At 40.4% G+C, this 27,540-nt stretch overlaps 1 protein-coding gene across 2 annotated transcripts in view; it reads left to right on the top strand.

Moving 5' to 3' along the window:
- Window positions 1-27,540, top strand: part of LOC134209704 (uncharacterized) — a 65,803-nt gene that overhangs the window by 21,527 nt on the left and 16,736 nt on the right. The window contains exons 1-2 of one of the 2 annotated variants that reach the window (XM_062685714.1): window positions 3,690-3,982; window positions 23,647-24,332. In XM_062685714.1, coding sequence (XP_062541698.1) covers window positions 23,908-24,332 — 425 coding nt within the window. In that variant the 5' untranslated portion in view covers window positions 3,690-3,982; window positions 23,647-23,907. Of the gene's footprint in view, window positions 1-3,689; window positions 3,983-23,646; window positions 24,333-27,540 lie in introns of those variants that run through there. The other variant, XM_062685712.1, reaches the window with a different exon arrangement.

Here is a 27,540-nt window from a genome sequence, read left to right as displayed (position 1 = left end):
CACATCACGGTGGTGCCAAAGTCTACCCAGACTGAGGCTCAAGTATTTGCGGGTACGTCGGGGGTGACTGCTCCAACGGAGCAGACACAAAAACGGGGGAGACAGTCTCCAGGGGATGAGCTCCCTGGGGGCCGCTCCAAAACGCGGAGGGTTACTACCCCGAACAAGGGTAGTGGGGCTGGGAAGCTGAACCCCGGTACCTCCAAAACCGGGGGAGGAAGGACCTGGAAAGGTCTGTCCACTCAGGAAAGACGGTGATAAGGGGTTACGGCAGGCTGAAAGTTCTCAGCCGCACCAGACCAGGGAAATAGAGGGGGATGACGCCTCCTGGACCCTGGTCAAGAACAAGAGGAAACCGAAGCCGTCAAGGGCCGAAAAGAAGGCCCAGGCGAATGAGTGTAGCAAGAAGTCTGGGGTAGGCGCCAATCGCTCCAGGGGCGATGCCCTAGTCATCACGGCGGACGAGGCCAAGTACTCGGACGTTTTGAAGGCGATGAGGAGTGACGTCAAGCTCGGTGAACTCGGCGCCGACGTACCCTAGCAGCACACATGTTCCATATATGTTACTGCAACTTATATGTTTTTGGATTCAGTCACAACCAAGTTGCTGCAACCATTTTTGTCTGACTTGTGCTGCTTGGGTACGTCGAATAAGACGTACCCGGATGGGCGAGATGATACTCGAGCTGAAGCGGGACGTCTCGCAAAAGGGCGCCGCCTTCAAGAAGTTGGCAGAGGAGGTCCTAGGCGAGACGGTCAAGGTGAGGGCACTCACGACGGAGGTGAATCTAAGGGTTAAAGACCTGGACGAGATCACTGAAGTCGAAGAGCTCGTCACGGCACTGCGGCGACAGTGTGAAGTGGAGACGCCCACCGCAGCCGTTCGGCTACGGACAGGTCCGGCAGGGACGCAGGTAGCATTGGCTCGGCTATCTGCAGCGGACGCCTCCAAGGTAGTCAAGTTAGGGAGCGTCAAGGTGGGATGGTCGGTATGCCCTGTGCGCATATACGAGCAACCCGAAGTTGGCTTCAAGTGCCTGGAACCGGGGCACAAGCAATGGGACTGCAAAGGCCCTGACAGAAGCAATCTCTGCCGACGCTGCGGATTGGAGGGACATAAGGCACAATGCTGCACGAACCCTCCCAATTGTTTGATTTGTTCCAGCAAAGCTGTGAACAGCAAGCACCCCATGGGGGTTCGATGTGCCCGGCGTTTAAGCGTGCTGCAAAATCACAGTGCAGGTAACGCAGCTGGCTTGCTCGGCCTCGCCCGAGTGTTTGGTGTGCGCAGGTTTAGAGGAAACGGCGGAACACGTGTTGTTCGTGTGCTCACATTTTCGCGCAATGCGTGACCACATGCTTGCCACATGTGGTCTGGACACTACCCCGGACAACCTAGTTCGGAGGATGTGTGAAGATGAAGTTGGCTGGAACGCCGTTTTATCGGCTATCGCCCAAATCGCCTCGGAGCTACACAGAAGGTGGCGCGTGGACTCAAGGATGGCTAGTTCAGGCGCAAATAAGAGGTGGTCCAAGGGATCGGAGTCGGCTTCATGGGTCATACCGGTGGTCATGCTCTGTGGCCAAACTCGATCCTTTTATCAAACAAGTGGCCGCACGAAGAACAACATGGTATCGTCGCTTTCGCGGCGTCGGTCAACCGGGCAGGTTCCGAGCCCGAGGACGGAAAGGGGTCCTCGTCAAGGCTGGGGCAGGCGTAGGCACCGCGTCGGCAAGTCCCTCTGTGTGCTGGCGAATAGGCCCTATCGCAGAAAGGTTAATTTGGGGTGCACGAGGCATCATCATTCTTGGTACCAGTCGTGCAGAGGGAAGCAGGCGCGCAGTCGACCCTTCCCCCCTTCCTAGGAAATAGGGCGTGGTAAGGCCACCTGGAAAGCCGGCAACGCGCTGGCACGATACCATAGTGTTCTTCTAAAAAAGCGAGTTACGATGTTCGGTGCTGCAAGGACACGCAGCTAACCTCGAGGGTGCGTTGTGCACTGGGCCCCTTTGAAGCATTACTTTCTGGTTGTACCGAAGGGACTATGGGCGTGGCGGCAATGGAAACGGTTTAGCGATGTAGTCCTGCCTCCCTCGGTGATCCCTAACCCCGCACTTCCTGGTCAACCCAGGATGTCTGTTGAGCAGATTCCCCCTCCATTGTTTAGAAAGAAAAAAAAACATCACCTCGATTCGTCGAACTGAGTCTATCGGTATATAACGCTATGGGTCTCCGGGCCTCCTCTCAAAAGTTGTTTTTTGGAGTATAGAATTACTTATTGACCTTACGAGTATAGCATTTCGTTACAACTTTGTTGTACGAGAAAGGCAAAAACGAAACAGCTTAAATCTAAATGGTCCGTAATTAGAATGTTATTGATATAAGAGCGTGTTAATACACTAACAATTTAATAGTACAATTAATAATTAAATTGTTTACCGCCATCGGGAGTGACAATGGGTCTGGGGGGTGAGAATGGGTCAGCGCTCTCACCGGCAGCCTGGAGGTCGGATAGCAAAATCGTTCAAAAAGGTCTCTTATATTTTAGTCTTCTTGCCCTCAGATATATTCAATCTATTCTACAAGCATTCTAAGTACTGTAAAACCTTTTTTTTACGCTCCCTCCTTTTACGCTCCCTCTTTTTACGCTCCAAATTCCAAATACACGCTTAAAATCAATAACACAGAGATGTGTTTGCATCACACAAAACGGACCTAATGTGGAACATCCCCTAGATGAGCGATAGTTACACAGCCACAAAAATAGCTCGTGTGGTTTTATTGAAGCTTGGATTTCAATATTTTCAACAGTATTTGGTTCCTCATGAAACAAGGAATCTGTACAAACGTTTATATGTTGAAAAGGACCGTTATCCCGACCGTACGAGGCATTTTTGTGCATGTGTAACTGTCGCTCATCTAGGGGATGTTCCACATTAGGTCCGTTTTGTGTGATGCAAACACATCTCTGTGTTATTGATTTTAAGCGTGTAGCGCTCCCTCCTTTTACGCTCAAAATTCCAAATAACGCTCCCTCTTTTTACGCCCTAAATTCGAAATAACGCTCCCTCTTTTTACGCTCTGATTCCATTTACGCTCCCCCGTTTTGGGCGCAAAAAGAGGTTTTGCAGTACTTGAAACAGTGACCCATTCTCACCCCCATTTGATCCATTGTCACCCCCGACGACGGTATATTATATATATTGTATACATATGTAATGTACATCAGTCAGCTAAATTTACTGAGCTGAGTCAATTCTGGATGGTTTTTTTTTACAGATTCCGGGATTTCAGTTCTAGAAAACGCCATGAATGACGATGTTTGTTGAATAGCAAATGCTTTTGCAAGAAAAACAAGAAACTTCGTGAAATTCAAATCAATGTACGTACATATGCAATATGCATGTTAATTAGTTGCATTTAAACTCTACAGACACCTCAGACAAAATTTGAATTAATCATCAATCAATAAAACTGCCATACAGTACGCCCATCAAATGCCTATAATCGAATCTAAAGGATATTCGTTGACTATGATTTGAATCATCCCCAAGCCCGCTCCCATGTTTGCTTTTTCGTGCTCGAGTCGCGTGAGAACACATCACTCAGTTAACAAGTGCAGCTTCATCATGTACGAGGTACCAACACTGACCGATAGCAAGACGAGATGAGATGCTGAGCTGAGTTTAGTTTCGTCCCGACATCCAGCGAGAATCGACGTGCCGGGACTAGTTGCGTCATTCCACAACACGAGAAACGGTCTCCATTCGCGCGCGCGTTCCGCATAGGCAGCTTCAATTAGATAATCACCTGTAAGATTCTTGCGAGCAAAGCCGCTGCTGTCGCGTCGTGTCCACTTCAATGCTTTGAAAAGTTGTTAGTGTTGCTCTCGGGTTGATTACCTTTTTCGTATTTCGACTGTTCGGCGAACGCCATGCCAACGGCTAGGAGGGGAGGGAAAGGCCAACGTTGAAAGACAAAGTAAGTGTTCGACTTCCGATTCCGCTTAAAGTCTCTCGATCGTAAAAGGAAAGGCATTTGGATGATTATTTAAATTTTAACACTAGTTTACAAAATAAAGTGAGAAACGAAACCTTCACGGAAGAAATAAACTACCCAATAGTGAGTTTAATTCACCCAACCTCGAACATCTGTACGGGAAGCCAAAATTGAGTAAGTAGGGTCGAAGTAGTTTGCCTTTACTCCCATGTTAAAAAAGTACCCAACGGAAAATTTATTGACCCAAATTTAAGTTTAATTCACTCAATTTCGACCTCAGGTAATAAAACTCAAAATTGGCTTCCCGTATTGAACTGGCGTCGTTGGATTGTTTGGCTCCTTTGTTTTTGACAACAAAAGAAAGAGTGGATGAAAGCGAAGAGAAAAAATAACTCAAAAGTAAGTTTAAAAGTACTCAATTTTGGGTGCTTTTTTTCTTCCGTGTTCATTGTCGGTCCAACGATTGCAAGGAACAGATGAAGTAATGCTTTGATTCTTTTTCTAAGGATAATAATTATAACTCATGGGTTTCATTATTATTGAAATATTTGATTCATGACATTTACAATTATTTTTTCTTATTGATACTCATTGTTTTATTAATTATTGTAATTTGAAAAAAGCATTTCTTTCGATTTGTATTATTGGGTAATCTGATTTTCGAAATCTACTTCCCTGCAAACTATTGCAAACTAGTGTTATTAGCCTTGCGGTTCGTTGAGGGCCTGATGAACACATTTCAAATGAATATGATAATGATCCACCGGTCGGTGGACGTTAGTGTGTCTCAGGTTTTGCCGAGTGGCAGTTAAGCAAATAGGCCTGTACGTGGTGAAGCACGCGTGAACATTGCTCGATGTCTGTGAACTATTGCTGCGGTAGATTGCAGCCTGTTTGCACAGCGATATAACGTGCGAGAACGAAGCAGACAATATTTGATTGGAACACGTTGGATAGAAACAAGAAATATGAAACGAGAGATGCGTAGCCAACTAAGTATTGGGTGACGGTAGTGGTTCGTGTTACTGAGTCTGGAATCTAGAACGATGGTTCAGCGCCGAACGATATGATGCGAAACAATTACTCGGGTCGTTTGTTTAATAATAGCAATCAATTAATATCATGAAGTACTAAACTGATGCTAGTGGTTGTGCTGAGATGTTGTTGAATTCTGATTCGTGACTAGAATCAAACATTGAGTATTTACTGTAACGGATCAATCAAATTTTCAGGGTTTTCTGAATGAATTTAAACAACAAGGAAACAAATCCATTCCCATAATCAGAAACATAAAATCATGAAATCATAAAAATTGTCTGTTCATGAAATCATGATTATAGGTCATGATTCCTGGAACTTTATTCATGGCACTATAAAATGCATAACCAGGTACACTTCGATCCCCGACCGGTTCCAATAACCAGCACGGACTTGTTAACCAAAGATAGATACACTCTAACTTTCAACTACTCAGTGACTGAGTAAAATTGTACTGACCTCTCTTTTCTTCCCACGGAAATTTTACTCAATTTCCGTCAAAAGCAGGGCTACTCATAGTTTTGAGTAAAATTTTCGTGGGAAGAAAAGAGAGGGCAATACAATTTTACTCAGTCACTGAGTAGGTGAAAGTTAGCGTGTACTCTATTTTTTTTTCAAAACCGTAATCGTGCGTATTCATCCGAAGACTTACGATGCAGTGAGTTGAAATTGAACTTAACCCTTATGCAACTAACAAAAAAAAATCCAACCTAGCGATGATGATGCTTTTCTCGCTCGTTGAAAAGGGCTGAGAAGCATATAAGAGAAGTCAAAAATAACATTAATAGGCAAATAGGTCTTCTTTTTTACATTTGTTTATACTCATTGTAAAATTTCCTGACGAATGCAACTTGTTGCAAGCAAATCGGATGAGCAAAGTGCCAAAAAAAAGTGATTTTTCCTATACAGGTTTTGAAAATCGTATTTTGGCTAAACTTTTGATCCCACGCACAATAGGAAAAAAGGAGGTATTTTTGGCCAAAATAATGAATTCTGCAATAAATGGTGGAATTCATCATAAAAACGTAGATAGAAAAGAAAAATATGTTTGCTAAGGCTTTAATGGGGTATGGTACCAATTTTCGACATAGTATCGATTTTTGTCATACATATTCTACAAAACCAACGGAATTTGGTCACTTGTTGGCTTGCAATAAGCCTATTTGATGCTGGATAAAATACTAATGGTCATATAAAGCTATTAACTGTATATTCGTGCCACAGACAAATGGACGCAACACAGATTTGCTAAAATGACCAAAAAAAAAAGACAGAATCACCGTCTTCGACCAGAGGTCGCACAGACTGAACACTTAACATCTAGCATGAGACAACAGACAGGACATTTACACAAAACCCAGTGGACCAGTTGAGAGCTCTTCGCTTTACGAAAAGTTTTCTCCTTACCGGGGCGGGAATCGAACCCACACTCCGCAGCACATGCGTCTAGACGATTGATGTCGCTAACCGCACAGCCACGAAGCCCATCAAACAAGCATTATTAGCTTTTGGTGTTGAAAATTCACTGAATAGAACTTATTTAACAAACAGAGGAGGGTAGAATAGATTCATTTATCGTCAAATTGTGACATCAACGAAATAGTGTTTTATTTATTTTCATTTTTGTTCATATATTTGACATTTCATTAGGATTTCTTTCATAATTTAAAAAAGTTATTTTGGCAAGGAGTTATTCATCACACTATTCATCCAATACGTTATGACACTTTATGGTGAAATCTATAATTCGCTTCTATAATCAAGTAATGTTAAATTTGTAAATTTTGAACCCCTTTTCTTCTCACTGCGTAACGATTTTTTCTTGAATTAGGCGCAACGTTAAGACATAACCCTTTCCCTTAAAATGTTATGTAATTTGTGTTCGGCGCCAAATTCGATTAAAGAGGCATTATTGAGTAACTCAAATGAAAATTGAAAATGAAGAAGTTTACCAAAACACCTGATTAATCCCCCTAGTGGTAATGTTGTCTTTCTCGTGCATTATAAGAAAATGTATATTTGCCAGAACTTTTGAGCCCAAAGTCAAATCCAGCCTTTTTTTCAATAGGGAACAATGGAATAACATTCTCTGACGTATGAAGTTTAAAGTAAGTATGACGTATGACGTTTAAAGTAAGTGCCTAAAAAAGAATTAAAATCATTTCTGCTCACACACATACAGACATTCACACACACGTACACACAGACATCACCTCAATTTGTCGAACTGAATCGATTGGTATACAACACTATGAGTGTTTAGGCTTTCTTTTAAATGCTTTTGGAGCGATCATGTAGCTTCTCCGTATAATTAGTACACGAAAAAGTCAAAAATGGACAATTTTTCAAATTCATGTATCTCACAAAATGGTGAATTTGGGCAGAATTTTATTCATGGTCATCAAAGCTTAAGAGTTCAATAGTATAGTGCATGATGTTTTACTGCGGGGTACCAAACTATTTTGTTCGTTAAATATTGCGTAAAATATGCTTTTGCAAAACTACTAGAAACTAAATTCTGGACGGAGCTGTTATTACATCAAGACTATTACATAGATCTGTTTAAGAGCTTTGTAACGATATATAAAAATGCTACTTTTGAGACAAAAATATGGTAAAGATGACCGTTCTCCCAAAAAAAAACGTAAAAATATCATTTCTTGAGCGCCCACCACTCCTCCCCAAAAAATCAAAAAAATAAAAACCGTCCTGATTATAAAAATATAGGTTATAAGCTATGTATTCATAACATTCTTCTCGCCCAAATCGAAAATCGGCCTTTTGGTAGTTTTGGCCACTCCTTTGTATGGGGCTGTCCTATTGTGCCACGGCGTGATTGGGCCGATTTTCAATAGTAAACAATTGGATATGATTCCCCGTCAAATGCAACTTGTCGTCGGTTAAGGTTGAGTGCCAAAAAAATGAATGAGATTTATTTCTGCGCGCAGACATATACACATACAGACATCGCGTCAATTTATCGAACTGAGGTGATCACTACCCAAGCAACCAGAAGTTCAGATTTTACTTAAATTTACTCTTAACCGAACTAATTGGTTCACTATGGTTCACATCAAGTTCCAAGCGTCCTTAACGGAACTTTAAAGTTCACTTTTACGCTCCCACCATACAAAAAATTACTTAAAATGAGAGCTGATTAAGCCAAAATAGCCCTTCTTATCCGAACTTCTGGTTGCTTGGGTATACACCAAGTTTCTTTATTACGCGGTTGGAATTCGTTAATATTTAATATATCGATTGGTTGAAGATTTACAGCTATTTATAATACCACATAAATTTTCACGAGGACGAGGACCCCTTTCCGTCCTCGGAACCCGCCCGGTTGACCGACGCCGCGAAAGCGACGATACCATGTTGTTCTTCGCGCGGCCACTTGTTCGATAAAAGGATCGAGTTCGACCACAGGGCACCGGTAAGACCCATGAAGCCGATTCCGAACCCTTGGACCACCTCTTATTTGCGCCTTAACTAGCCATTCCTCGAGTCCACGCGCCACCTTCTGTGTAGATCCGAGACGATTTGGACGATACCCGATAAAATGGCGTTCCAGCCAACTTCGTCTTTACATATCCTCCGGACTATGTTGTCTGGGGTAGTGTCAGACCACATGTGGCAAGCATGTGGTCACGCATTGTGCGAAAACGCGGGCACACGAACAACACGTGTTCCGCCGTTTCCTCTAAACCTGCGCACACCGGACACTCGGGCGAGGCCGAGTGTCCGAACCGGTGTAGGTACTGTCTGGAGTAGACCTGTGCGCCGCCGCGCCACGCCGCCGCCGCCGGTAATTATGGGTCGGCGCGCCGCCGATCATAATTTTGCCACGCCGGTGACTAATCGCAATAAAAAAAATCAATTCAATTAAGTCGAGTCAAGCCAAGCACGAGACACAGAAAACGGCCAAATAATTGAGGTCGAAATACGTATCTGTGAAGAAATACAGCGTGGTAGAGTTAATTGGAATAGTACTAAACTATTCTTATGGAAGTTCATAAATGTTGTTAAGGTGGATCTCGTCAAAATTCAATTTCAAATCTACCTCAAGCGATGGTGTCTCTAAGTCGGTTCAGTGACATACATTGTCTTGGTTAATTAATAGGTTGGTTGATTAGTTTGAGAGTTTGAATGAAGCTCTATCTAGTATAATAATACATAAATTGTTAAACTGATCTTTGGAATGCGTTAAGCCAAGGCCTCATTTAGTCGGGCACCTAAACTTGTAGGTGACTCGCAAAGTGGGTTTGTTGCGTCCCCATTCTTGAAGGATCTGGCATTGGTGCAGGAAAATTATTGCACTTATGAAATTTCAAGTCAAGTCAACAATTTTTTTTTTTATTTAAATCAAAAATATTTCTTTGTTTCAAGATTTGTGCTATTAGGACAGTTGGCTTATAAGGCAAACTGATTTAGCAAAATAATTAAATCCCAACTGTGAATGCTTTACCGATTTTTTTGTTCCGACTCCCGAGTAAGTAATTTATTTTTTGAAATCAATTTCTGAATATAACTGAAAAAACTACTTGCTGAGCATCAGCAAAGCAAATATTGCTAAGCAAACATTACGACCATCAGTTAAAAACGCTTCTTATTTTATTAATCACAGCTATTGTAACCCTGGGGTGTTGTCGCCTAGCTGCATAGTATTAAGTTAAATTAGTTAGTTAAAACGTCAGGTATTTTCAAACATTACGAAAATTTAATTTAATTGTCTTGAAATCATTTAATACTGTATTGTTAAAGCATTATTGTGAAATTTCTGGAACTTCTGAGAATATTCGAAGAAGTATCGTTCAAACATTCATTTATGAATTTCTTCGAAAAATACTCCAGAAATTAGTTCGGAAATAAATCAGGAAATATATTTGATAATTCCTCCAGATATTCCTTCGAAATTTTTTTTTAAAAAATCTTAGAAGATTAATTTAGGAATTCTTCCTAAAATTTGTTTGGGTATTCCTTCGGAGATTCCTTACAAAATTACTCCGAAAATTCATTAAGAATTTTCATTACAGATTTCTTTAGAAAATCCTTTACGAATTTCTTTCGGAAATTGCTAAAGGGATGCTTTCGGATTTTGTTCTACGAATTCCTACAATCTTCTTCGGAGACTCCTTGATGAATTCCTTTGGATGAAGAAATTCCTTAAAAAATTCCATTTTTTGAGAATTTCTCCGGAAATTCTTCTTTTGAAATTGTTTCGGCATTTATTTTATGAATCACTGGAAAAAGTTATTCTAGATTTCCATAAGGAATGCATTCAAAATTTGCCTAAGGAATTTCTCCAGAACTTCTTCCAGTAATTCCTTTAAAACATTCTTAGGGAATTCTTCCGGAGCTTCCTGCAGGAATTTCTTCGAAAATGCCTTCATTTTTCCTAAAGTATTTGTTTGTTGTTTATTTTTGGATTTGTTTTTTCGAAAATTTAATAAGTAACTACATCGGAAACAGCTTCATTTGTAATAAATTACAAAGGATCTCCTGGAAAATCTTCCGAAAAAAAATCTGGAGAAATATCTGGAGGAAATCTCGGAGGTTTTACGAATAATCTTTTAAAGAAGTCCATGGAGGAATATCCAAATGAATTCCGGACGGTATTTTTTATTATTTAAGAAACAAAATTCTGGAGGAGTTCCCAAACAAATTTTTGTAGGCGTTTTTAAAGAAATTTGTGTTGGGTTGAGTGCAGGAAATTTCAAATAAACTTTTGAAGGGAGATCCTGAATGGATTTTCAAAAATAATTCCTAAAGGAACTCCTAAAAGATTTTTTAAAGGTACCGTCGTCGGGGGTGACAATAGTTCAAATGGGGGTGAGAATGGGTCACTGTTTCAACTACTTAGAATGCTTGAAGAATGGATTGAATGTATCTGAGGACAAGAAGACTGAAATATAAGAGACCTTTTTAAACGATTGTCACCCCCGATGGTGGTAAAATACTTTCCTAAGGAATTTCCAGAGAAATGGAGAAAGGTATTTTGAAGGATTTTATGATGGAATTTCCGAAGGAATTCTCAAAGGAAATTACGAAGAAAATCCTAATAGAATTTCAGAGAAAATGCCAACTGTTTTTTTTAATGTAATTCCTAGGTTCCTTCAAGAATTCCTTTGGAATTTTTCCCAGTAATTTAATCGCAATTTCCTCCAGAGAATCCTTTGAAGATTCGTCCAGGAATTCCTTAGGGTCTACAAAAACTCCTCCGTAAACGAATTCCAGAAAGTTCTTCGGAAATTCTTCCGGATATTCCTTAAAATTTACCTCAGGGATTACGTCAGAATTTCCTCCACGTATTCCTTTGCTTAAGAAACCCTTAGAAAATACGTTAAGGTTCGTTGTTTTGGAAATTCCTTTGAAAATTTATTAGAAAATTGCTATAGGGATTGCTTCATAAAATCCTTTAGGAATTCTTTCGTAATTCCCTTAGAAATTCTTTCGGATATACCTTCCGAAAATCATACGCAAATTTCTTTTGAAATATCGACGGAAAATATTTTTGAATTCCTCTAAAAATTCCTTCAGAAATTCATTTACAGATGCCTTCGGAGTCAGTGAAAGTTTGTTTAGGAATTTCTTCGGAAATTAATACGGAATTTTTTTTAGAAAAAAAAACGTTGGAAATTTTATAAAAATTCCTCTAGGGATTCATTAGCAAGTTCTTTGACAACTTTTCCTGAAATTCTCATATGAATACTTTCTGAACTACCTTAAACAATTCCTTGGGAATTTCTACGGGTAATCCTTTGAAAATTCTTTGCTAACTTTAGGATGAATTTCTTGGACATTTTCCACAATAATTCCGTCACAACATTCTCCATTGCTTTTGATTTTTTTCGGGAATCTTTTCAGAAATTAATTCAAAGAAATATCTTCGGAAATTGCTTTTGGGAACCATTCGGAAATTCTTCTAGGAATTCCCTAGAACATTTTTTTTTCGAAATTTACTAAAACGATTCTTTCTGATTTTTCTGCGGGAATTCCTTCCTTGTAAACTATTTTTGAAGTCGGTTCTACCGGGAAATACCTATACATATAATAAGCAATGCCTGCTTGCCCAAACCTTTGTTCCTTATGACGAATAAACGAGTCTACATTAAGCAAGGTTTTTTATTTCCTTGGTGTGATTTATGGGAAGTGAGTTGTGGGATCAATAGTGGAGTTGGCCAAGTTCGGAAGAAGTATTTTACACTAAGTTCTTTCGACAATTCATTCAAAAAATTTGCCAGAAATGTCTTTATAAATTTTTTTCGCTATTCTCTCGGAGAGTCCTCTCTGAACCCCTTCGAAGATTTTTTCAGCAATTTCTTCGGAAATTGTTTTAGGAATTCTTTCGAAAACTATTTCATTCCTTAATAAATTTCCGAATGAAATCCTGAAAGAATATTCTACGGTTTTACCTGTGGTTTTACTAAAGAAATTTCCCATCCAGAACCTTAATGGTTTTTGAAAAAAATACCTATATGAGCTTCCGCAGAATTTCTTACAGGGTTTTACAAAGAAATTTCTAATGAACCTTAGAAAAAAATCGTAGTTTCCTCCGAATCCTCCGAACTTTTTTGGTTGGTCATCTTGCCCCAGTCTTACTCAGCCAGAGCTCATTTTAGTTATGTTGATCATCTGTTGGGATTTGTGCATACAAGAAAGCGAGGTGGGGAGTAAACTGTCCATTGTAGTTGTCATTAGTGGACTCCATCGTGAATGCCCTTACAGGATCCAAGGGTCACAGCAGGTGAACGAAGTAGCACTGCAAATTTTCTAAATATACTAGATATGCAGCCGCTCAAACATTACCCAATTGTATATGTAACTCAAAGAATAGTAGATATATTGAGAAGTAAATCGACTGGAGTTTATCAAAATCCTGAATTGGGAAATTTTTTGGAAAAAAATATTAACAAATTAGTCCTATGACACCGAAGTCTAGTTCTCTATACTGCTCAAGGGTTACGAAAAGTGCAGCAGGATTTGTTGCTAAATTTTGATTCATCAAAATCAGAGATTATAATAGTTTTAATTTAAATAACATCTTGAGATCAGGTATTTATTAGTGTCGCTGGTAATTTACTATGGAATGTGCTGTTTGATGATCGACAAACATAGAATATTTCATTTTTAATCCACTGAAGTCGATTTTTATACGGGCGATTTGTACGGTGTGAATCAAATCCACGTGAATTTAAAAATCCGCATTAAAATTGATTTTTTTTGCCATTGATTTTTTTCATCCACGCCGGTTTACGCCGCCGCCGATAAAAGCCAACGGCGCGCCGCCGTGACGCCGCCGCCGCCGGGGCAAAAGTGACCATTACGCCGTCGCCGCCGATTATATGACCGGCGCACAGGCTGGAGCAACCATGGCCTGTAAGGACCTGGGTCAGGTGGAAAGTGATTTCCCCATGGCGCCTCTTGACCCACGTACCTATCTCTGGTATCAGCCTATGTGTCCATCTACCCTTAGTGGAACTGTCCCACGCACGCTGCCATTTGATCATTGAGGCCAACCTGACAGTCCTACGGATGCCTCTCGTGCCGCGCATTTCAAAGCACTTTATGTCTTCACCGATAACGATATCAAGGCATCATACCGGTGATGACGTAAAGTGCATCGTGCGACACTATACGGTGCGCGCTCGCAACTCTTAGGCACATGATCCTATACGTACTTTCTAACTTCGTACCGTAGCAGTTAATACGCAGGGCCGTGCCCCAAGCTGGCCCCCCATAGCTCAGTATGGACAGAGCGACACTAGCCAGAAGCTTGCGCTTGCTGGCATAAACCGCTGAGCTATTGGACATCATCCGGGACAATGCCACTATAGATGTGGAGGCACGCTTGCAGGCGTAATTGACGTGGCTACCAAAGATGAGCTTATCGTCGATCAGTTGCCTGCCCTTATCACCGCTTGTTGCTCCGAGTTTCGGTTGTTAGCAACAACCACCTCAGTCTTGTGGTGAGCCAGTTCTAACTTCCTGGAACTCATCCACTCCTCCACAATTGCGATCGAGTAGGCTGCAGTCAACTCCGTCTGTTCGATCGATTCGCCGTAGACCTCCAGCATAATATCGTCAGCGAAGCCGACGATTACCACGCCCACCGGGAACTTCAACCTCAAGACACCGTCGTACATGACGTTCCATAACACCGGACCCAGTATGGAACCTTGCGGAACCTCTGAGGTTATGTCAACGCACTTCCGCCCCGCTTCCGTGTCGTATACCAGTACTCGATTCTGGAAGTAGCTTCCGAGAATCTTGTGCAGGTTCTCGGGAACTCCAAGACGCAGGAGCGCATCTGTAATAGCTGCCCAACTGGCACTATTGAATGCATTCCTCACGTCGAGATTCACTACTGCACAATAGCGAATTCCCCTCCTCTTACGCTGGATAGCTATCTATGAATAGCTATCTCCGATAAGATAGCATCTAAGGTCGACTTACCCTTTCGGAAGCCAAACTGGTTACTCGATAGACCATCCGCACCCTCCGTGCGTATCAACAACCTGTTGATGATGATCTTCTCGAGCACCTTCCCCGCCGTATCAAACAGGCATGTTGGTTTATATGCCGACGGATCCCCCGGTGGTTTTCCCGCCTTTGGCAATAGGACCAAGCTCTGCCTTTTCCATGCAACAGGGAAGACTCCCTCGTCCAGGCATCTCTGCATGACATATCTGAACATCTCGGGAGCCTCAGCAATGGCCCCTTCGATGGCCAGGCTCGGAATACCATCCGGTCCTGGCGTCTTACCTACACGAAGGGACTGTGCAATCCCAGCAAGTCCCGCCACAGTTCCTCTTCCCTCGTCGGCCACCCTGGCCCCTGGCAGCTCCACAAAGTGAGGCCAGGGACTTAGGTCAAGATGTGGGAAGAGCCCCGCGATGATCCTCTACAGCATCGGAGCGGCTCTAGAAGCCACGAACGCCACCCGTCGTTCAACACGCTCTTCTTCTGTGCGTGCTCGCTGCATCCGCCTCCGTGCCCGTAGGCAAGCGCGGCGCAGGTTCGCAATTGCTTGAGTCCACCAGTAAGCCGGTGACCTCCCATTGTAAGGATGGACTTTCCTAAGCATGGTGGCATCGCATGCACGCGAGAGTACTGTTACCAGCTGCTCGCCGCTCAGACCGAGAGTATTGTGCTCGCGGTGGAGCGCTTCCTTAAACACCTCGTCGTCGAAATTCGATGGCTTCCACATAAGAGGGCTAGGCCTCGCCCCTTCTTCCGTCCGCTGAATGCTGGTTGTATAGTCGATACTGTAGCGAACATGAATGAAGATCAGTTACCTGAAGATCACATCGATTGCAAGAGAGTAGAATCAAAAGAAGACGACCTATTCCGTTACGTTACGTGTGTTTTCAAACTTTCTGCGAAATCTTTTAATATTCACCGCGACAAAGTGATGCTACTGAGTAACTTTTTTTCTTAGCGCATATTATGTTAACAATAGCCGATATGCATATCCCAACAAGTTCTCTGTTTCTTAAAAATGCCACTAACAACAAAACTAACCCGTACTGCATCTTGCGGGCCGGTTCTGAAATATTTTCCTTAGACACCGCGCAGGCCACAAAAATGGAGCGTTCGTTGGGCAGCCCGGTTTTGAAGCGTTGAGCGGGATTCTATTTCCAGTTCAGATTCTTACCAGGTCAATTGATGCGAATGATCGAAAGTACACTGCACACTTTTATCGTATCAATCACGCACCAGCCTGGCAACAGTACATTATGTAGCTTAGTATACAGTATACGTAGTACACATCCCATATTAATCGAAGACATGGGCGTAGCCAAGGGGGGGCAGGGGGGGGCCGTCGCCCCCCCCTAAATTTTGGAAAGATTGAACGGGTACTGAAATGAATTCCCTCAAACATGTGCACTTTACGATCCAATCATATACAGAAATACGTGGTTGAAATTCAAAAAATTCCCAGAACTTATTAGGGCATCCAGGATCCATAATATATGAAAATTCAAAACAACTCGAAACATTTCGGGCGCAATTGATTTGAATTCTCCTTGAAATCCTTCTAGAAGCTCCCCCGGGAACTTCTAAATTCCTCCGGAAAGTTATCCACAAATTCCTCTGAAAATCGTTATGTAAATAACTACACTACTAAAATCCACACATATTTATTGGCAAAATCCATAGATTTAACTTATGATGTATATCAGCGCACACATAACCATTCTCCACGCGAACTACTTATAAAGTATATATCCAAATAAACTTTACGTGTGGTTTCGAATTAGCAATTATTTAATTTATGTGTGGTTCTACATCGATTATATTAGGGTGGAGCTATTGCAAACATTTATAACGGCGACACATATATCTTATATAGATATTTTGGCAGTGTATCAATAAATATATTATTTCAGCTTTTTAGCTAATGAATTACAAATATGTATTTTATTTGCTGTAAGCATTCGTTCGAAGCCACCAGCCAATAGCTCCTGCAATAATACATACGTAATTTCTTCCCAAAATTCTACCAGAAGTTTCTTCAAAAATTTCTGACGGAAATCCTCCGATTTAGCTCCATAATTTCACTTGTGAATCTATAAGAAATTCCTTTGGAAATTCTTCTAGGAACTTCTCAGGACATTCCTCTCGGAACTCTTCCTTTAATTCCTCCGGGATTACTTCCAGGAAATTTTCCGGAATACCTCCAAACTTTCAATAGCGAAATTATCTAGCATTCCAATCTGGAATTCTTTTGACAATTACTTCAGAATATCCTTCAAGAAATCCTCTAGAAATATATTCATGAATTTCTCCTGGAATTCGTCCAAGTATTTCCCCAGAAATTCTTACAGGTATTTTGTCGGGAGTTTCTTCAGGTACTTCTCCAGGAATTCATTCAGGTATTTCTCCGGGAGATTTTCCGCGGAAGTGTACTAGAATTCCTTCCGGACTTCACTCGAAATTTACTCGGATATCTGCCAAGAGTTCTTCCAGAAATTTCTTCGGAACAATCCGCAGAGATTTTCTTCAGCAATTAATCTGGGAATACTTTCAGGATTTCATCTGGGACTTTCTGCATTAATTCCTCCTGGTATTTTTCTGGGAATTCCTTCAGATATTTTTTCGGAAATTCCTTTAGGAACTTCTCTAAGAAATATTTCAGGACTTCCATGTGGGAATTCCTCCGGAAGTGCTTGTGGAGTTCCTCCGGGAGTTCTTCCAGGAGTTTTTCCAAGAAATTCTCCGGTTATACCTCCAGGAACTTTACAGGAAATTCCTGGACGATATTTAGCAGGAATTTCACGGGAAATAGGATTTTGGAAGTTCCTTCAGAAATATTTTTTCTCTTCCTCTAGGGTATTCCACTGGATGTTCCTCTGAAGTTCCACCAGTAGTTCCTTCGGGAATTCAATCAGGCTTTCTTCCAGGAATTTATTTAGCATTTCTGTAGGCTTTTTTACTACAAACTCCTCCAGAAGTTCCTCGGAGAATTTCTCTGGGAGTTCTTACAGGAATTCCTCCGGGAGGTTCTTTAAGAACTCTTCCTGGAGTTCCTCCTGGAATTTTTACGGAAGTTCATTTGGGTGTTCATCCAGAAGTTCTTACTAGAGTTCCATGGGCGTAGCCAAGGGGCAGGGGGTCGTCGCCCCCCTAAATTTTGGAAAGATTGAACGGGTACTGAAATGAATTCCCTCAAACATGTGCACTTTACGATCCAATCATATACAGAAATACGTGGTTGAAATTCAAAAAATTCCCAGAACTTATTAGGGCATCCAGGATCCATAATATATGAAAATTCAAAACAACTCGAAACATTTCGGGCGCAATTGATTTGAATTCTCCTTGAAATCCTTCTAGAAGCTCCCCTGGGAACTTCTAAATTCCTCCGGAAAGTTATCCACAAATTCCTCTGAAAATCGTTATGTAAATAACTACACTACTAAAAATCCACACATATTTATTGGCAAAAATCCATAGATTTAACTTATGATGTATATCAGCATACATAACCATTCTCCACGCGAACTACTTATAAAATATATATCCAAATAAGCTTTATGTGTGGTCTCGAATTAGCAATTATTTAATTTATGTGTGGTTCTATATCGATTATATTAGGGTGGAGCTATTGCAAACATTTATAACGGCGACACATATATCTTATATAGATATTTTTGGCAGTGTATCAATAAATATATTATTTCAGCTTTTTAGCTAATGAATTACAAATATGTATTTTATTTGCTGTAAGCATTCGTTCGAAGCCACCAGCCAATAGCTCCCGCAATAATACATACGTAATTTCTTCCCAAAATTCTACCAGAAGTTTCTTCAAAAATTTCTGACGGAAATCCTCCGATTTAGCTCCATAATTTCACTTGTGAATCTATAAGAAATTCCTTTGGAAATTCTTCTAGGAACTTCTCGGGACATTCCTCTCGGAACTCTTCCTTTAATTCCTCCGGGATTACTTCCAGGAAATTTTCCGGGAATACCTCCAAACTTTCAATAGCGAAATTATCTAGCATTCCAATCTGGAATTCTTTTGACAATTACTTCAGAATATCCTTCAAGAAATCCTCTAGAAATATATTCATGAATTTCTCCTGGAATTCGTCCAAGTATTTCCCCAGAAATTCTTACAGGTATTTTGTCGGGAGTTTCTTCAGGTACTTCTCCAGGAATTCATTCAGGTATTTCTCCGGGAGATTTTCCGCGGAAGTGTACTAGAATTCCTTCCGGACTTCACTCGAAATTTACTCGGATATCTGCCAAGAGTTCTTCCAGAAATTTCTTCGGAACAATCCGCAGAGATTTTCTTCAGCAATTAATCTGGGAATACTTTCAGGATTTCATCTGGGACTTTCTGCATTAATTCCTCCTGGTATTTTTCTGGGAATTCCTTCAGATATTTTTTCGGAAATTCCTTTAGGAACTTCTCTAAGAAATATTTCAGGACTTCCATGTGGGAATTCCTCCGGAAGTGCTTGCGGGAGTTCCTCCGGGAGTTCTTCCAGGAGTTTTTCCAAGAAATTCTCCGGTTATACCTCCAGGAACTTTACAGGAAATTCCTGGACGATATTTAGCAGGAATTTCACGGGAAATAGGATTTTGGAAGTTCCTTCAGAAATATTTTTTCTCTTCCTCTAGGGTATTCCACTGGATGTTCCTCTGAAGTTCCACCAGTAGTTCCTTCGGGAATTCAATCAGGCTTTCTTCCAGGAATTTATTTAGCATTTCTGTAGGCTTTTTTACTACAAACTCCTCCAGAAGTTCCTCGGAGAATTTCTCTGGGAGTTCTTACGGGAATTCCTCCGGGAGGTTCTTTTAAGAACTCTTCCTGGAGTTCCTCCTGGAATTTTTACGGAAGTTCCTTTGGGAGTTCATCCTAGAATTCTTACGAGAGTTCCTCCAGGATTTCCTACGGAAATTCTTCCTGTAGTTCTTCAATAAATTCCTCCAAAAGTTCCACCGGCAGTTCCTTCGAGAATTCCTCTGATAATTTCTCTGGAAATTCCTATAGAAAATCCCCCTGGAGTTCCTCCGGAAATTACTCTGGGAGTTCCTCCATGAGTTCCTTTTCAGAGAAACACCCGGAGAAACTGCAGGTGAAACTCCCGGAGGGATTCTCGTAGAAACTGCTGGTGGATCTCCCGGAGGAATTCCCGAAGGAACTGCCGGAGGAGCTCCCGTAAGAACTCCCGGAGGAATTTCAGGAGGAACTCCCGGATGAATTGCTGGTGGAACTCTCGAAGGAATTTTCTGGAAGAATTTCTGAAGAAACTCCCGGGAGATTTTTAAAGGAACCCCGGGGAAACTACCAGAAGCATTCTCGGAAACAAGAGAATTCATTATCTAGATAAATCTCGTTCAGCTGAAACCTTTGTTGGGGTTTGTAGCTGGACCATCATCATCATCAGAGGACCTCCCGGAGAATTCCCTGAGGAGCTCGCAGAGAAATTCTCGGAGGAGCTTCTGGTGGAAAATCTTTATAAATTCCTGAAGAAGCCTAAATAAATTCTAATTCTGCCCAAATTCCCGGAAGAATTTTCAAAGGAACTGCCGATAGAACTACCGGAATAATTCTCAAAGGAATTCCTAGAGAAATTCTTGGTGGACATGCCGGTGGAACTACTGGAAGAATTCCCGGACGAATTTTCGGAGAAACTCCTGGAGGATCTCTCAGTGGAAATCTTGAAGTTTCCACCGGAATTCTTTCAGGATTTCATTGCGAATTAATCTAGGAACTCCTCGGGAAATTCCATTGTTGATTTCATTTTCGGTATAATTTCTGTATAAATTTCCGGTGGAATTCCTGAAGAAATTATTCGAAACAATTCACGGAAAATTTTATGGAATTTACACAAGAAATTCGAAGATTTTTCTGATATTAATAGGAATTTTTTCTGCGGAATTTCCACGGAATATTCTTATTCTTAAAAATTATGGGGAACAGCACGAAATTATTTGAATTATTGCAGGGAATTCTGCAGAACTTATAAAGAAGTTCGTGAAGATTTTCTTGGAGTAAATAATGGTGGAATTTTCGGATCAATTCCCGGCAAATTTTATGGTGGAATTCCTGAAGACACTGCCGAAGAAGTTGCTGGAGGCATTCCTAAAGAATCCCTGATAGAATTTTGGATAGAATGCCAGGAGCAATTGTCGAAGGAATTCCTGGAGAAAGCTTGCATATTGATTTTTCTGCCTATTTTATAATAAATATTATTTCAGAGAGGATTTGTTTAGAAATTCAGATGTATGGTTCTAGTTTTCTTAAACTGCAGGATTGCAGAAAGCAAGATTTTTACAATAATTGTTATAGCCGATTTATTATCTTTCTGAAAACTAAGTTCGTTAATATTTTTCTCACTTTATTCAAAAATATCTGATAACCAATAAATCACGTATTTTTAAATCCATTATTGTTTTAATCATTATTGTTTCGATTAGGTTTGGATTTGGTTTCATGTGTTAATATTCATGTGTTTTTATAAAACTGCTATAAAACTACGATTTAGAAGACCAAAAAAGTTGGCCCCCCCCTTCTCGAAATCCTGGCTACGCCCATGATCGAAGAGCTTGTGAATTAGAATGGACTCAGAACAAAATACATCGTAAATAGCGACAAAGCGGACTAACATCTTTGCTTACCACACGACAGCCAGACATTTAATGTAGCATCCAAGTTGGAGGAGATACCAAAAGTGGGAAAATGTCGCATGCCTATGTCTAGACATGTTTGCCAATGTGCAATAAATTGAATCGATGCTAAGCTATTTTTGTTAATGGAAATTTGTTTCCAGGCGTCGCGATGGACGTCGGACTGTACTACCAACGCACAGTGGTTCCCTCATAGGTCATAAATCCAAAAACATGATTTTATCGAAATTCAACAAGTTATCCCTAAACTGCTACTTTATGGTATACTATATAAGATTCAATCGTCATTTTTGTAGAATTTGAGCTAATATGATCTGTATAAGGCTTCGAATTGAAGATAATCCAGTTAAATAAACTATACGTGAAAATGTTGGCATACCTCATGAAACTTATGTTTTACCTTCAAATCCCCTCCAGAAACATCCTCTAAGTAAATATAACCACTCTAATCTGTCATCTAAAGCCTATTTCAGCTGGGACCGTTTGCGACCAAGCAAATGGTAAACAAATAACTTTTTCATGTTTCTTCGACGGAAAAACAATTTTCTTCTAAATTTTGTTATCTCTATCCTCCAAGAAAGTATATTTCCCCTTCAAATCCCCTCCAGAAACATCCTCTTAGTTAATATTAACACTCTAATCTGTCATCTAAAGGCTATTTCAGCTGCGACCGTTTGCGACCAAGCAAATGGTAAACAAATATTTTTAATATGTTTCTTCGACTGAAACACAATTTTCTTCTAAATTTTGTTATCTTCAACCTTTACGAAAATATGTTTCCCCTTGAAACTCCCTCCAGAAACATCCTGTGAGTAAATATTTACACTCTAATCTGTCGCCTAAAAGCTATTTCAGCTGCGACCAACTGCGACCAAGCAAATAGTAAACAAATAACTTTACTATGTTTCTTTGACGAAAACACAATTTTATATTCAATTTTGTTATCTTCTTCATCCGCTAAGAAAGTATGTTTCCCCTTCAAATCCTCTCCAGAAACATTCTCTGAGTAACTATTTACACTCCTATCTTTCATCTAAAGGCTATTTCAGCTGCAACCGTCCACGAGAAAGCTAAGTGTAAACAAATAACAAAATTATGTTTGTTCAACAGATATCATATTTATTGCTCAATTTAATCGTGTACCGCTTCAATTTCTTTTGAATATCCTTTAAGTGTATTTATATTTCTGGCTGCTGCCTAAATGGCATTTCAGTTACCACAGTCTGCGACTGAGCTTGGAAATAAATAATCGATGGTAAAAAATTACCAAAATTGATGAACACGAGTATTATGTTTTCTTTATCATGGTCAACTTTATGAGACTGAAAAGCATATTTCTCTCCGATTTTCATTCTCAGACATCTCTGAGAAGATATTTAAATTTTAAGCTGTCATTTAAGAGCTATCTGGGTGCAGATTATTCAATAGTATATCGTGGTATAATAGTATTATATTTAACTTCAAATTGACATATTATCAAACCGTTTTGCCTTTCTCATATACTAAGTATACGTAAAGGCTATACATTTGTTCCAAAAACGAACTGTTATAAGATGCCCGGAGACCCATAGTATTAGATACCAGATGATATATGTCTGTGCGTGTGTATGTGTGCGTATGTATGTGCGCAAAAAAACTCACTTATTTTTAGGCACTTATACTTCTCTATATATATATATATGAATTTTGGCTGTTACGTCCTTTTCAAATGTTGGTCTAGATTTATTCCTTCTGATTCTTTGTCTACATATTTAGCTATATATGTGGACAAAAAATCAGAAGGAAAAAATGGCTACTACGCCCTTTTCAAATGTTGTTCTAGACTTAACCGATTTGTTCGGAGCAAGTTGCGTTCGACGTGGAATCATATCCATTTGTTTTCTAATAAGAATTGGCTAGATCGCACAATGGGTCTAAAAGTTATGGCAAAAATACTATTTTTTCATATGCACTAGAAAGGCATTAACACCGGCTAGGTGGATTAATCAGGTTTATTTTCGTTTACTACTTTCACAATAACAAGCATCTTCCCACCCACGCATCTTCATCAATAATGTATATTGAACGTTGTTTGTTGGAATTTTGCATATAATACTAAAATCGGCTCCGTAAAGTATGATAATGACTGAGCCTACCAAATAATTAAAAAATAGGCTGTTTAACCCGAAAAATACCAAAAGTACAGAATTTTACCGTATAACTTCCGTAATTTATATTTATGACCGCCCTCTAAGGGAATGGAACCACTGTGCAACGGTAATGGAGAACAATTTTATTCACTTGTTAAAACATATTCATGGATTTCATCACGCATTCAGAAAGGAGATGTAATGTCTTTCATTAGGAAGAATTTAATATATTTTCAAAGAGAGATGTTAATAATTTAATATGGTATTGAATCACATTCACTGCATGTTAACTTTTATTTTAATATAATATTTTTCCCTTTGTTCTTCTCATTGCAGCATCCACCTTCCGCACCGACTTTGTTGTTCGAAGCAAAACAACAATCCAAACAGAATGATTCATCACTGTTTGTTGAGAATCGCGTGATTATCAACAACCATCGATCATAACACCTCTCTATTTGAGGTCACCAAATTTCCACCCCGAACTGAAGTCATCAACCCTCAACTGATTGTTCGCTCTCAAGCAAGCGATCTACCCGGTACCCAGGCCTTAGACATCACTGACATCACTCTCGACATCGCACTTCCTTGCGCGCAATGAACAAACTGAAAAATTTACTACACCATCCGACCACGACTGGCGCAATCGCCTCCGATGGAGCAAAAGCCACCAAAGGCAACAACAACGACCGGCTCGAACCCGTCGTCGGCTTCAAGCTGATACTCGATCCGGGTTCGACTGCCAGCTACAACGGCAGCGCAGAGGCCGACAGCGACAACAACAATCCACAGTCGCCTACGCCGCCGACGAATGGAAACTCGGCGGCGGCCGTTCCGGAGCTGCAAGTTCATCTGGTCGGTGCTCGCCATCTACCGGGCAGCTTTGGACTGAAAAGCGTCGAGGGGTATATGATTAAGATTAAGCTTTTCCCCGGTACGGCCAAGTTCGACTCGTCGATTCAGACCACCTCGTGGCCTATGTTCGGGGAAACGTTCCGGTTTCCGCTGGTTTCTAGTCATAAGTGAGTATGAAATAACTGTCTCGTTAATGCATGGAGCATTATATAGGGGAGGAGGTTCGGTTGTGGGCATCCTTTTGTGTTTGGTCCATAACTTCGGCCCTTGTTGATCTTATGCCGCCATTTGTATAGCAGTGGAAAGCTAGACGTATAACCTAACTACTAGTGAAGAAATTAGTATGATTCCGCAGATTTGAGAAAAAAAATTGACAATTTAGAAAATTTGACATTTTTGGACATTTCCATTTTGTGGTTCGGTTGTGGGCACCCTTGAAAACTTAGCTTAAGGACATAGTTGGAAGAGTACCACGATGGCAGCCAATATGGCACCGGACCTTCCACGGGCCAACCCCACACCTCCCGCACTCCTCTCCCACCAACATTCGAATGCATCGAACAAAAGTTTAATATTCAAATTACTAACCTGTTCACAGCATATTTTCTTACTTCCCGTGATAATGAACAAGTTTCTTCAATGAATCCTATGTATTCCGGCTCGAATTGTAGCATTAATTAGCAGTTTCGTGCCAATTTAATAGCCGTTCGCGATTTGTTGGGTTCATCACTGCACTTCACTTCTTCTCAAAGGGCATTGAAAAATTCAAGTTTTTACTCACTTCTCCGCACATGAGCAGCCCGAAATGTTTATAGAATGCAAATTAAACACCACTTTTTGAAATCAGTCACTTATTTAAACCGAAAACTTAGTATAAACTGCTAGTTTTGCCAGAAAAAAACGACTAAAAACTGATCGCGGAGCGAATGAAAACACCGCGGTGCACCGGGACCGGCAGCAGCAAACTAATAAGTAGGGTGGTTCAAAAAATAATTTTGCTTCGCCACGCTCAGTTGATTATGATTTATTATTTGGGTGTCATCCAATGGTTTGGGCTGGTTTGAATAGAGGCTTACCGTGCGCAGGTCGTTTCAGGTTTGTATGACAGTTGATATGGCGAGGTTGAATTTAACATTATTCTGATTCTGGCACTCCGTCATTGGGCGATGGCGAGGGGGGAGACCATATGACTGGATGAAATATTTAAGAGCTTCAACTCCATAGACAATCCATATTGAATGGTCGTTCCAATAGTTGGGAGTCGATTTTAATCGAGGTTGCGATTCTTTCGCATGATAATTAGGCTTCTCAGAAGGCATCAGTGAAACGTGCAATTCAACAAAATACCCAGAATTTGTCTGTGATATCTATCGCACCAGGGGCAGATACTTCTAGTCTAGTCTAGTGTACACTATCGAACCAGGGGCAGATGCTTCATGCTATATTTGTGTCATGGTACTTGAGAACCACTGATACGTAACATGCTTCAAGTCAATAAATCATATACTCAAATTACTTATTTCGATCAATGCACTCCAAAATGCAAGCTATGAAATTGCAACCATATGCGGCGCCCGAGCCACAGTTATAGAATTCTTACCTCTTTCGTTCTAACGTAGGGTCTAGCCCAACACATTACGGGTAAGACCACCGGCCACCAAAATTGTAAGATGAGCACTTTTTACAAGTGTCACTCCAGTTGTCTCTTTTCTACCAAATACAGCATGTAGATTGTGTAAGCTATTTAAGACGTGATCGAGAATACATGAAGTCAATTATCGACCAGCAACTAACTGTGTCTCTTCAGTCCCTACTGGTGACTATTTTCATAGCTCACCATAGTAGGGATACTGAACTAAAAGAAAAGTCCTTCTCCATGATTATTACATGACAAACGGAACAAACCTGCAACATGGCGAACCGTTCAGGTAAAGTCAAATACGCGTTTTTTTTAAATCGTCAACGGTGAAGTGAACTCGCGCAGTGATTAGTGTGAACTGAAAAATGAAGACCATTCATAGTGTGTTCCTGAAAAATGGCATTGCGATCAATGCATCAAATATTATTGGATTTAGACGAAGCGATCGCTAACAAGCGAACAATCAGTTTTCAAGCAAAACGCAATATAACTAGGTTAATCGACCTACTAGAAAAAGAACGTTTAGTGCGAATAGTGAATCGTAACAAACTAAATGTGACGGTGAAACCATCAAAAGAAGCAAACAAATTCGAACCAGTTGTCACAGCATCAACAGTGAGAAATAGAGAATTACATACGCATGTGCTAAATTTTATGCCCACGATAACAGGAAGATTATTAGTGACAAACAGTCAGGGTATAATGACACACGTGGAAGCCCATGAAAAGGGACTAGGTGGACAAATATTCGGTATGGCATACTGAATTTCGTGCTGCAAAAGTGAAACAATTGAGGAAGTGCAGTTAAAATGGGGAACGAAAAATCATCACCGAAAGTGAATAATCATGGTGATCATGATTTAACAATTATAAATAATCAAAAAGTGCATACCGAACTGCACTTAAGCCACGATGTTAAACTTAATATAATCATCGGTTTAGTGGCAGTGCAACTACTCCTGACAATGCATAAGTTGCTAGTGAAACGTGAGAGGAAAAGAGCTAACAAACTTTCGGCCAAATCACTGGCCAATCTCAACGAAGTTATTACACAGTGAGTCTGATGAAGCGGAATCTGAGACAGCAGCAGCCACATCGACTGTATCCACTCCACGAAGACGACGGAAGCTGCCGTAGGATGCGATTTTAAAACAACCCAATGGCAACAGTTTTATCTTCATCTGGTGAGTCAAACGAATGAATGTTCTCTTAATTTATGGAAATCGAAAATGAATTAGATAAACACATTGAAAGCCTGATAAAAATTAAAACCAATTTTTCTAAAAATCCATACCGTAGATACCTACATAAAACACTTATAAACAAACAAAATATTGTGCGCGACCTATATAAAATTATCACTGAATTTTTATTGAAATACGAGACTAAAATTAATCCTTCTAAATTTAATTATTATGTTAAAACAAGTAGAAACATATCACTAGAAATACTTCACGTGATAGATTTGAAATTACATAATTCTAAAAGGGGTCCAACACTCAAAAATATTGTACAGTCAATAATATTTTGCATTCGATTAAAAAGACAATTTCAAAATTCAAGTTCTAAAATGGCTAGTGTAATAGAAATTATTAAAATTATTACCTCCCTTATCCCTACTTATGATGGCAATGGGGAAAAACTGGAAAGTATAGTAGCAGCTTTGAATGCCTGCAAACCGTTAATTACAGATGGGAATAAGCAAACCGCTCTTAACACAATACTATCGAGATTAG

This window comes from Armigeres subalbatus, chromosome 2 (genome assembly GCF_024139115.2).
Source record: "Armigeres subalbatus isolate Guangzhou_Male chromosome 2, GZ_Asu_2, whole genome shotgun sequence".
NCBI classification, from domain to species: Eukaryota; Metazoa; Arthropoda; class Insecta; order Diptera; family Culicidae; genus Armigeres; species Armigeres subalbatus.
This window is presented reverse-complemented; position numbering and strand designations above follow the sequence as displayed.